We start from the raw sequence: 12,971 nt of genomic DNA, 5'->3' as shown, positions 1-12,971 counted from the left end.
ATCAACAAATCATATCTAAAAATAAGTATTAGTTATATCTAGCTATATTTACATATATGAACATTCATTTTCTAAAATTACGAAGGTAGTCAACAGGACTTATAGGGGGAGGAAAAAAATAAAAGAAAATTGTCTAGGAGAACTGCTGTGTGTGAAGACAACAGCCCAGAAGACAAATTTAGCATGTAGGGCAAACGTCAGTAACCTAATTGCAGGCTTACATGGGGTTTGCTTTAGTCAACTTAGTCATGCAAAACACTCTCTCCTATTCAAAATACTYTCTCCCAGAACATCTAGTTACTGTTGATGGCGTGCAAGGGCAGAGTTCTCATTATCACGATTTAGCCTGAACGTGTACAACTTGCAAAATCTTAAATTGTCTGATCAGCTCTTCCACAAGCCAGTAAGTTCCAGTGTGTATCAGCCACTCAGTAAATAGGTCATGCAGGAGCGGAAAACAGCCCCCTCTCTCGTATTATCGTCCTAAATCGATGACCTTGCTTAGAATTACTGGTTCAGTTTAAAAAGCAATAGATTTCTTAATAGAGAAAATAGAAAAAGTAAACAAGATATTAAAAACTTCATATATAAATATATAAAAATATAAATATACATATGTATATAAAGTTTTGCTTATTCCAATTTCCCTCTGTAGCATTTAAATTTAGGCACCTAATGTCAGAATCAAAATTAACACCACCCTCTCCACCCTCATAAGCTGCTTTGGATATACATTTCCTAACTAGATTCAAATTCCTGTCAAAACCTTGGTGGTTGTGCTATTTGAAAATGAAAAGATAAGTCTGTAAATAGATATTATATACATTTTAACAATTTTAACTTTCGTAATTCAAAGTTTGATTTAAACTAAGGTAAAAACAGCAGAACAACTGGCATTCAAGTCTGCTCTGACTCAAAACAGGAAAACCTATTTTCAGAATGTTTTTTTGGTTAGATCCAGGGAAGAAAGGCTTTTGCATTTTTAGTTTTAATACTGAGTATTAAACCTGGTGGAGAAATTGCTGCTAACGTAGTTAAGTGAGTATTTTCCAGTTATCTTATGTTTTAACATGCATATTAATAATAATTACAACACTACGGATGGTGGTAGAGCAGATATCAAATCAGCATATTCCAGTCTATTTGAATGACAAAGAGTTACAAATTTATCCTCTTAGGTGATCAGTTGATCCAGTAACACTCAAGAGCAATCCCTGGAGTTTGCCCCTCGATGCACGGAAGACTCCCTGTCATGCAGTCTGCAAAACACTGCGCCTTAAACGCTCTCCCCCAGGACCAGTCTTGCCCCACTCCCCACAAACAAGCAAGAAAAGGAAAAGGAAAAAAATACCGACAAGTGTCAGACAACGGCTGCTTTAACCCAGGGTCTGGTATCTGACCAGTAAGGGAGAGAGAGCGTCAAAATAACGAAATTCTGGAGCGCTCCCTCCCCAAAACATCCCCCTCTGCCCCCCCGGCCATCCAACGTGCAGCCTGCACGGGCTGGAGGTTACATCTACACCACTGACYGTAGCTGCAGTGGATGAACCTGTCATCCGTGAATTTATCCCACTTTTTTAACTTAATTTTCAGCCTGAACAATAGTATATGGCAACAGGTTTCACAGTTTAATTATGTTGTAGGTGCTCTTTGGTTTAAATCAGATGATCAATAATTTTACTAGATGCCTCTTAGTGCTCGCGTTACATGAAACCACCCACAGCTCCTATTCACATTCGCTATTTGCTGTTTCTGATATCTCACTTAAAGCAGAACGAATAAAACGGCATGTCGGACACAAGACATGCACACGTGACATTTTTATCATRACAGTTTTTTTCTGTTTTATTTTCTATTCCTTTCCCGCTTATTTCTAACATCCRAATCACTTTTTTGACTGATGGCGGTCACTGAACTAACGCGTACACAGAAGTGCACAGCACAGCTTTTCTCTGGCTAAGGCAGCTTTCTCCCCCAAATGACTTTGAACTTACTGGAACAGAATTTAATTCACCAAATTTTTAGAACCTGCTCACAGGGTAAGAGATTCTGCTGTGACTCATCGCGACCATCTTTTTTTTTTTCTTACCCAAAATAATTATACATTGCCATTAAAATCARTCCTTTCCAGGTCACTTACAAATACGTTCAACAATTTTGATGCTGATGGGATTTCAGTGCTAACCCCTCTGCCATGGGAAGACTGGCCACCGTTGATACCTTTGATTCTGCTCATCAGCCGGTCACTAATCGACCCCGCTTATTCCGCGATTGCTTGGCTTCCGCAAGAGACCCTGGGGGAGGAACACTGCCAAAAACGCTGTGGAAGTTCAGGTATATCAGACGTACCCGAGGACCCTTAGACATATCCTTAGTTGTTTTATTAAAGTCGCCTAACGGACACAGAAACCACAATTCCCCTCTATAAAAACCCTGATATTTCTCTTTCTACCAGTGTCACCCTATTGATACAATTACTAATTCGACTGTTGCTTTGGTTTCCAGCAGCTTCCCTGCCTGGAAGGAACCGTTAACTTCCGCTTCGGCCGCTACCCGACACCTTCTTCAAAACCAAACTCGGTATCTGACGCCTCCYAGCCCTGTGACGCCCTGGCTGGTTATATACCGCTATTAACAGTTGAACAGATTCCTATCAAAGCTCCTTTGGAGTTCTTGAAGAGACACCACCTGCCCCGGCAACTGGCTGCTCTTCACTTACCTTTCTGTACATATTTKATTGACACACTAATTTCAGAGAGTATTCGACTATACAACAAATACAGCTATAAAAACACTAAGAAGATCATTAAAAAGGAAGACCTATTAGCAAAATATGGGGCACTCTAGCAATTATGGGAACAGGTAATTATGGGAAGAGGCTACAGAGGCAGAGTAGATGTTTCAGAACATCTGAAACGTCAGAGTAATGAATTCATCTTTGGTTTAGTTATGGCTTATTTTACAAAGCCTTGTGGGCTAGTGACAGCTAGTTAGTACTACAGGTGTCCAGCCTGGAACCACAGACTGTTCTGTTATTTAACATCATAGATATGTTAAAGTCAGTGTTTATTATTTGATTTCTTTCACCTGGGATGTCCCTGTGCTAAGTACTGCAGAAATAAATAGGAGGATCCCCCCCTCCAGTAAAAAAAATTACAGGGGGATATAGAGCAATGATTTGCATACCAATATATAATTTCCATCAAAACACAGACAGCAAAAGCATTCCTGAAGCCCAGCGGCCATAATCATTTCCTAAGCCTTATTACATTTCTATACCAATATTAAAAACACAAGCAGCAACAGGCATATCCAAGAAAATACCCAAACTATTGTATCTAAAAGTAGTTTTCCAATTACAATAGCGTTTCGGTGCTCTAAACAAATGGCATTATATTGCCCTAAGCTTTATCACCAGCAAGTTATTGCAGTACACAGAAAAACAAGGTTAAAATATTATCCCCAATATTACGCTCTACTGCTCTACTGACCATGGGGAGGGAGATCAGGAACGGATACCCTGGTCATGGAAATCCAGAAGAGGCAAGAAGCTGTATAGGACAGCGGTAYGGATAAATAACAGAATGCACATGAAGTTTCTCATGTCTGTAGATTTAAGTTGGCCACCCTAGAATACCTAATCGATATTTTTACTTGTTTTCCATAAAATGCAATAGTAAGGCATTTTTTCCAGAAAACCAAGATCACTTAATTTAGGTGGAGCAGAGTATGCCCGGCTGGTATGCCTGGAGCTGAGCTCAAGGGCTCAGGGAGGCTGTGGGCAGCACCGCACAGGAGCACCGAGTCCCTCCGAACGCAGGCGGACCCGTCCYGGTGCCCTGCCAGCTGCTCGAGCCCCCGGCCCCCTCCGCACTGACACCCCAAACCCCGGCGCCCAACCGCTCGCTCTTCTCCCATCTCGGCGTAAGCACAAAACTCCACGGGATTCTCAAAAAAAAAAAAAAGAAAGCACCTGCAATTAAGGGTCTGAACAGTCTAAACAAAGTCTTAATTAGGGTTCAGACTTGAAGCATCTGGCAACAAGATCAAGAAAATCAAGAGGGCCCAAAGAGACTATTTTAATTGGAGACCTGAGGTGTCCGGTCTCGCGGGCTCTGCCCCCGACAGCCGCCCTGCTGAGGAGCAAAACAGCCGTGTTCCCCTTGCTGTCTTCTGGAATAACGAACGAGCTGGGCCGCCACGGCATGAAAGTTTAGCGTGAGAATCCCAGGACAGCGTGTTTGCTCCATCCGTCCTCCGCTGTTCAAGCCAGGTTCTCCCGCAGCTCAAACCAGCAGCTTCACAGCTGCATTAGCCCATCTCTCATCAACACCCCAACGAAGTGCCATTTGCTACCGGCTGGGGAAGAAGTCTTGCCATATTTAATATCAGAATGTCATACTACTGCCAAGGAGGGTCTAAAAAGATCTCCTTTTCAATGCCCTTACTCGAATCGCTTTTAACTTTGTGTTCAGAAACTCCTGGGAAAAAGTCACAGTTGGCCGGAAACACCCTACTTTCCCCAAGAAATATGTCGGAGTGAAAACTCTGAAATCACGGAGAGTTTCTCCGGCTTCGTTAGAATTTGAGGGTACGCTGGGAGCATTCTCCTTTCGTCAGGCATTTCACCTCATGCGTTTCTTCAAGTGAAATAAAGACAGAAGATAAAATTTGTTTTAGCGGCAGTCAGTTTGGGTTCATCTCCTAAACTCTGCCTCCCAAGCCGTTTGGTATCAGAGGTTACTTGAGTACGAAGAAGAGACAACCCTTCCTATGGAGCCTGAAGGTTTTCTTCTGCTTTTCTAAGGAGAATATTTGCTTTGGCTACAACTTCCAATTGGCAGCTTTGAGGGGGAAAACAGATACTCACAGTGACACCGTTTGACAACATTATGACTTCTAAAGAGTCATTAAGAGTTGTCTAATTCCCAGAAAAAGTGCACTTYAATATTTCCTGTTACTTACACTTAGAAATTCAGATAAATACAATTTCAGTAAAAATGATTAGTTTGCCCTGATCTTGTTTCCAAACAGCACAGTTTAATTTTCAAATGCTTTAGTTAGTTGAAAATCCAGTCCCATCTGCCCAGTTCTCGTTGCTGGAGTAATAAAGCCACATGGGCATTAAAGGCTTTTCTGCGGTGGATGTGCCTGTCCTAGGGTTCATATTTGGGGTCTCGCTTTTCCTTTTCCTTTTTTTTTTTCCTTCCCCTGAATGTGCCAATTAATTYTTCAAATTATTAAAACCATATAAATACAATATAAAAATAACAATTATTCCAAAGATTTTCACTTAGTCTTTTCAAAAATATGCAAGYCTTAAATGATTTTTTAAAATCTATTATGCAAAAAAACCAACTGTAAATGAGGTTTCTTGAAAATCATTAATTGAATGAACACAAGAAAATGAAAATAACACATCAGGGAATTCCTGAGCTCTCCTCCGTAACAGAAAACACCCATAAAGAACACAAAAATACTTCCTGAGCTGGCCTGTATTAAGTTATTTATTAATCTCTGAAAGACACTCTTCCCAAGAAATAATTATTAGTTTCACCACACATCTCCCAATCATTTGGTGATTCAAAGTAAAATAATGATTTGCCCTTTTTTTTTTAATATATATATATTTTATCCCTAAATGGGGGGGGGGGGAACAGAAGTGTGGTTTGAAGCTCAGTATCTTGGTTATTTAACGAAATAGCTTTGACTTGTATTTGCCTTAAATCCCTCTGCTATTGAGAATATAAATTAACGCCAGCAGATTAGCAGTGGTATATCTGGCTGTAGCATATTTACAGTGGGAACTTGGATGCCCAGTACATAAAGAGCTTGGAAAAACCTGTGAATCACTGCTGAAACGTGTTCCCATGCACTCACTTTCGTAGGATACGGACTTTTTAGGTGGATTTTTGCAGGCTTGATCTCTGCTAAGGGTGAATTTCCCAGAGGCTGGTGTAGCATCCCTTTATCCTATCCTACTGCTTTCATAACAGTGTTTCCCACCCACAATTTCCAAAGGCATCTAAACGCCAAGGTAAGGCAAGACTTCTGCAACTCTGAACCTGCCGCAGAAGGAGCGCTCGCTACGGACGCCTGCCTCCGAGCAGCTTGTGTTAACGATATCCCCATCTGCGGGCTGTACGTGCTGTATGTACGCCGAGCAAACACGGGCCTGGGACGCACACCGATAACGTGGCCCAAGGACCTCAGCTAACCCAGGAGGCACCGAGTCCGGGGGTCCCCGAACTGCCCGCGGCTCGAGCGAGCACCGCGCATTCGTGTCGTCCCGTGAAATGGGACAGCACACTGAGCAGGGTCAAAATCAAATCTGGCAGAAAAGCAGGGCTTTAAACCACGTGATTTTCCCAATCTTAGGCTCAGCTGAAGCGCTCATGAAAATGTATTGCAAGGGAAATGCACTGGGTCCACGTTCTACAGTGCCGGACTTGCCAACAGACGCATTTCTTTCCATCACTGCAACTTCTCCCAGCACAGTGACTCATGCACAAACAGCATCAGAATTGGGAATACAACCAAGGCGTACCCACCTATATAAACATGATTTAATTAGTCTGCAGAAGTTTAAAACCTTGCTGACAAATCTCTAGATTTCTTTTATTTTGTTCTACTTTTGCTTTTTTACATTTTTTTCCTTCTAAAATCAAGCACTCCACAAGAAGAAAAAAAAATCAGTGTAGTAGCTTCTACTCTCAAATTATCCCACCCAAGCCTCCCCTGTAGGTCTGGCTATGGGCAACCTGGCATAATCAGTTTTTGGCAAAGCTTGCTGAATTTTTGAAAGATCCTAATTTGAATGGTTTTATATGGAATATTGTTGGGAATGATGCAAAATACTATCACATAAGGGAATTATGAATGTGTGAAATTAGCATGCTACATGAATGTTATATTTATTCCAATTTCAGGTTTAAAATATAAATTTCAAATCAAACTATTAAGAAAATACTCAAGTTTTCAAGAAAATATCCCAGCAAGTGTATGAAACAGGGATAAATAATTCAAGATTGCCTTTTATGAAGATGTAACTGGTTCTACGGTCAAGAGAAGAGCACTGGATGTCGTTCACCTTGACTTTAGCAAGGCTTTTGATGCAATCCTGTAGCTAAACTGGTGAGGTATGGTTTGAATAACTGGACTATAATGTAGGTGAAAAATTGGCTGATCCACCAGGCTTAAAGTGTTTTGAACAGCAGTATGAAGCCCAGCCAGTGACTGGTTGCTGGCAGTGCTTCTCAGTGGTTTCTGCGGTTTCAGGTCTTTCTTACTGACCTGGATGATGGGACAGTGTGCACCCGCAGCAAGTCTGCAGGTGATATCAGACGAGGGAAAGCAGCTGACGCACTTGAGGGCAGGGCTGCTGTCCAGAGGGACCTCAACGGGCTGGGAGAAACCTCAGGACAGAAAAACGAGACAGCAGCGTGCCCTTGTGGCAAAGGCGGCTGATSACTCCCAGGCCTCATTAGCAGGACAGTAGCCAGCAGGCCAAGGGAGGCGGTTATTCTCCTCTCTTCAGCACCTGTGAGACCACATCTGAAGTGCTTAATCCAATTTTAGGCCTCCCGATACAAGAAATATTTTGTCAGACTGGAGCAAGTCCAGTGGAGGCCGCCAAGACTGTCAAGGCACTGGAGCACAAGGATGCACAAGGGAAGGCCGAGGGAACTCTGTTCAGCCTKAAGAAAAGAAGGATCTTATTGCCATCTTCAGCTACGCAATGCAGGGGCATAGGGAAGAGACAGCCAGAATTCCTGAAGGTGAACAGTGGAGGGGCCAGAGTTAATGGGCACAACATGCAACAAGGGAAATTCCAATTAGATATTAGAAGGAAATTTTTTCACCAAGAGAGTAGTCAAACCCTGGACCACGGGCCCAGAGAAGCTGTAGAATCTCCATCCTTGGAGATGCTCAGAACTTGACTTGGCCAGGCCCTGAGCAACCTRATCTATGCTGGCCATGCACTGAGAAAAGGACTGGACCAGAGACCTCCACAGGTCCAAATTAAACTGTTCAATTATAATAGTGATGACCTTCAAGCATAAGAGTGCTGAATGCTGGTGTTAGTGGCACTCACCAACAGAAATGGTTTAGAACAGAGATGTTTTAAATAATATTTTATGCTAAAAGGTTCTTGGATCTGGAAATACAATTTACTATACAATTACGCCCACATTTCTCTGTATGCATTTTCTGATTCACTGGGAGTGAAGCTGTAGGTATATTGAATTAGGAAGACTTAGGAGAAGATTGGTAATAACAAGGAGAGGGAGGAGAGGGAGGAGCAGGAGGAAAGAAGGAAAAACCCACACATGCTCTCATATTAGCAATATGGAAGATTATTTTCTTCACTAGAGCATTCACAAACTGTAGGGCAGCAAGTTGGTTCTGGTGTAATCTGCCTGATGAGTACAGACTGCCTCAGCTCAGTGACCGTTCCAAAGCCATGTCACCATAAAAAAACATACATCACACCATAGGTGGATTATCACCTTCTCTGGTAGCAGGGAACGTTGCTGGGGAGAAAAAAAGGCTTCATCTTCGCTGGTGGTGTGGGAGCCAGTGGTAAATATAAGTCATGGAACTTAGARAGTTTCACTCCAAACCTGGACACGGGGTTCACCTCCCTTATCTTTGATAAATGCTAGTGGTAACAAACCAAGATCCTGTCTTGAAAAGACTGTTAATGCCCTTCAAAGAAGTCAAGGCTGACTTAAGAAAATTATTAAGAAAACATTAACAAAATTTTCATTCAAGAAATCACTGTTCAGTGCAGACAAATTGAATTAAGATATATTGCATCTTTCCTTCTTGTGAAAATTAGAAGAGCAATTCTAAATTTTTTAACCACTTCTTTGCCTCCTGGCTTCTTCCAGTTCTCTATACCAAAGCTCCCCTCAAAGGGCTCTCTCTCTCTCTGGCAAGATATTCCTGATCCCAGCTTGGGGACCCAGACGCTCAGAGAAGCTGAAAACGTCATTGTTCCATGATGAAGTGGAGAAGCTTATCTTAGCTCTCAAAATCTGTTTATAATTTTCCATTAATACACTTTCCTAGCAAGGAGCACAACTACTACGTCTCTATTCTCTTCCTTGATTACTCTAGTTATTCAGGAAACACTGGCAGCTTAGCAACAGATTCTCATGACCTAGAGAACTTCAACACACTAAAAAGCAATGTGCGTGGAATATACAAGAGCTAAAGCGGAGAAAAAAATGGTGGTGAACAATTAAAGTCCTCAGGTACTGTTGACAGACCTACTTCTGCATGCATTTTCCCATATACATCTTTCATTATAAATGTACAGACACTACCTATAAACGTTAGCAAACAAAACTCATCTCCCAAATGGTTTTTATCCACGTTTGTTTGACTACATTCCTCTTATCCCTTAATTCTTAGGAGCAATTAGGTTTTTAATTAAAGCTCAGGTAAAACAAACCAAAAATCCTCAAAACACAAGCACATTAAACATGCAACATACATTCATCGTTTTTATGGGATGCATTTAATGCCCATACATGGTACAAAATTACTTTGATTTCTATTATACTCTGAAATAACACTATCACTCTCAGTGATTTCATTCCTTGGTGCGACTAGTTCTTATATCTTGCACCTTTTTGTAAAAAATTGATACTTGGATCCATTAAAACAAGAATGATTCATGTGTGGTTTTTTCTTTAAGAAAACACTGGTTTTAAACCATTTCTGTAGGAAAGATTTATAATTACAGAATACAAATGGGAGACATTTTGTAATCAAAATTAAATGCACATTGTCCCTTTCATAATGCTTGATTTAACCCCGTGAAAACATTTCCCCACCTTTTGTTTCAGCTGATCAGACAGAAGTAGAGTACTCMTTACTTTTTAAATATTCTAAGTGTGCATTAAATACATATGCATGCTTCCAGACAGCCAAACTTAAGCACCTTACCTTTTCGTGTCTCATCAGCTCTATCATTTCCATAATGCTAATAAAATGGTAACAACGATCCGAGTGGTCAACCATAGAGGTAGGAAAAGGACGATTCTGCCAAATGCTCCACTCAGACAAGGAAAGTTCACGAGTTCCCTCCTCTTTAGGCTTCTGCAGTTTGAAATTAAAGTTAGTAAGGAGATTTTAATCAAGAAATTGCTCAGCAAAACCAATGCTTACTTCTTTATCAGGAACAATAAACAATAAATACTCTGAAGGCAGGAAAGTTTCTAAACATTATCGCAAGGGTTTAAGTCTGGTCTAAACCAAAAACAATTATATGTTTTGTGTGATCATGGTTTTTCATCAGACAAAGACATGTTGTTTTAGATGGTGAAATGACACATAAACTCCATTTTTTCTCTGGATCAGGATAGAGTTTGCAGAACTTGAGTTTTTCTTTTAGTAACACTATGATAGTTATATAAACAAGGGAATGAAAAAGTATGAATAAAATACCATCATAAATACACAGCATCCTGTATGAAATTGTTAGAAGCAAAAATAGAACTTACTGAATACTGGGAGATTATTCTTTTCAATAGAAAAGAAAGATGTAGTATTTTGTTTTTCCATTTCTAATTTACAGAACTAATGTCAGAGACATTTCAGATACCTAATTCCTACATTTTTAACTTCAAAAACCAATATATAATTCTCAAAATTGCATTTTTAAGACATCCTTCAATTCAAAACATCCTTCAATTTCATAACTGATTTTGTTACCTAGTGTTTCCTCTAGGTCTCCTGTCAAAAGTAACATTATATTTAGATTAAACTCACTGATATTTCCTCCAGGTTTTCTAAAGTTTCAAACTGAATTTGAGGCAGTATCAGTTCCTTAACTCCATCGCTTTCTTTAAGCCTGTAAAGTCTGTCCCATCTTTCAAATTCCTCAGATGACAGAGACCAGTTCTCATGACAATGTATTTCCTTTGTGCCTAGTAGGGAAAAAAGAAAACGTTTGGGGAAAATAAGTTCTACTTTAAGAAAAAGAATAAACAATAAGGACTTCGTATGAAACCAGTCAAAAGAAAACATACTTCTTTCTGCCACAGCCAAAACCAGATACAGACAATCTGATGTTAGAAACAAAATATTGAAACACAGTTCTATGTATTATAATTATGGATAAATCTACCCATTAAACCATTATTTTGGGGGAAGACCTCATAGAAACAAACATACATAGATCTATAGGCATGTGTCAAACATCAATACATCCTGTGAACAGCACAGCAGTCAGTACACAAGGAAAACATAAGGCTTAAGTTTGTAAATGTGTTTCTCAAAGGCCTTGGGGAAACACTGCAAATATAAAAAAGTGATTTTTTTTTTAATATGAAAAGTAACTCTTTAAATACAGAAAAGTGTCATTAATTTGCTACGCCAAAAATATTTTCTTAGTCATTCCCTCGATCAATCTCTTTTCAATTTTAAAATTGCATTTTCTGTGAGTACAAGACAAGTGCTCGGAGGCAGCTTCCTGAAGGCAAGGCCTGATGCTGCTTGGCTCGAGGACGGTGAGCTCCGGTGACAAAGAGGAAAAGGAGTCATTCTGGCAGTCTGACAGCAAGCTCCAATACAGCCGCTACCGCCTTTAACAGTTCCATGCAAGAAGAACGACAGATCCCTCAAAACTGCCATCAATGCAAGCAGCAAGGAACACCCAAAGCATCCGCGTTAAAGAGCAGCTGGAACATGATCGCTTGGAGCCTAGATGTACGAAGCTTGGAGAAAAACAATTAAGTTAATTCGGCAACCACTGCAGAAAGGATTTGGGCTGAATCTGTAGCCAACGCCCTATTCTGAATTAATGCCACTTAAGAGGAATCAGCCTGTCTCTCTCAATCCGCTGAAGTTGTAATTGCTGGAGACTGTGCCCCCACAGTATGGTGTGACAACATTTATCAGGGACTCAAAAACAGACCCCTGAAAGTCTTGAGAATTTGGTTCAAGTCCAGTTGAGAAAGTGTCTTTCACAGCTGGAAAAAACTAACCAACACTGAAGCCTTTTAAGGCCATGTATTGTTTTGKTTTTTTTTAAAAAAAAGGAGAGCACGCACGCGAGAGAGAAAGATCAATAYTGCTACTAAAATATTTTTGACATAAGTCTAGGAGTTGTTACACTCTTCATAACTACCACAGGAATGTAGTAGAGAAGGAAAAAAAGAGAGACCTGAAAGACCAGAAAACCAAGAACATTTATCAGAAAAGCATATCTCATGGTCTTTCCTTTTGTTGATAAGGACAGGAAAGGAGCAGGCTGGCTCTACCCAGCATCCATGCTCCAAGACGGAATATTTCAGTGGTGAACTACCATGCAGTTCTGGATCGAGTGTTACCTGGACAAGGGAGAAAGGGCAAGGAGGAGCGCTCAGCTGTAGCCAAAACACAAGACAGCCCAAAGTGATTAAGATGACTAAAAATCTCTACTGCCTCATTTAAGACATTTCGTCAGAAAGAAGATGCAAGAAAGATGGCATGGCAAGCAACCAAGAACGCATTTTCAAACAGCAAGTTGCTAAAGAGGAAAAGGAGACACCAGCAAAAAACTTCACAGGCAAACAGATCTAGTTTGGGATATCTCCCGTTCTTGAAGATGGCTGTCAAGACAATGTACCTGAGCTCCCCCGAGCAGTTCAGGTGACGAGCGTGCCACCCAAACACGTCTGGGAGACAGTAAGAACAGCAGCTGACTTCAGTTCTCCGTGTTACAATCCCAGAGGGCATCTCCTCTGCTCAAAGACAAGAGGACCCTGCGATACCATCTGCTTCAGCAACGCACGGTGATTGCACGGTCCAGCACTATGCAAGCATGAAGGCCTCCAGAGGCTGGCAAATTCCGTGACAGATACTTCTCAAAGCTCTGGGCTCAGTAACAGAGGTATCAGGCTTCTGGTCCTGAGCAGAGCAAATATTTTGGGCTGTCAGGACGAGGAGCCCCACAGCTGACAAAGCCCAGCGCCCAC

General features: G+C 41.0%; 1 protein-coding gene across 1 annotated transcript in view; it reads right to left on the bottom strand.

The window, feature by feature from the left end:
* The window catches only part of FANCM (FA complementation group M), a 77,015-nt gene that overhangs the window by 18,998 nt on the left and 45,046 nt on the right, over nucleotides 1-12,971 (bottom strand). The window contains exons 13-14 of the mRNA XM_026056133.1: nucleotides 10,783-10,940; nucleotides 9,958-10,110 (exon numbers count right to left, since the gene is read on the bottom strand). Coding sequence (XP_025911918.1) covers nucleotides 9,958-10,110; nucleotides 10,783-10,940 — 311 coding nt within the window. The remainder of the gene's footprint in view (nucleotides 1-9,957; nucleotides 10,111-10,782; nucleotides 10,941-12,971) is intronic.

The sequence above is a fragment of the Apteryx rowi genome, unplaced genomic scaffold, assembly GCF_003343035.1.
Source record: "Apteryx rowi isolate R43461 unplaced genomic scaffold, aptRow1 scaffold_13, whole genome shotgun sequence".
In the NCBI taxonomy this organism is placed as follows: domain Eukaryota; kingdom Metazoa; phylum Chordata; class Aves; order Apterygiformes; family Apterygidae; genus Apteryx; species Apteryx rowi.
The sequence above is the reverse complement of the archived record's forward strand: the minus strand, read 5'-3'. Positions and strand labels throughout refer to the sequence as shown.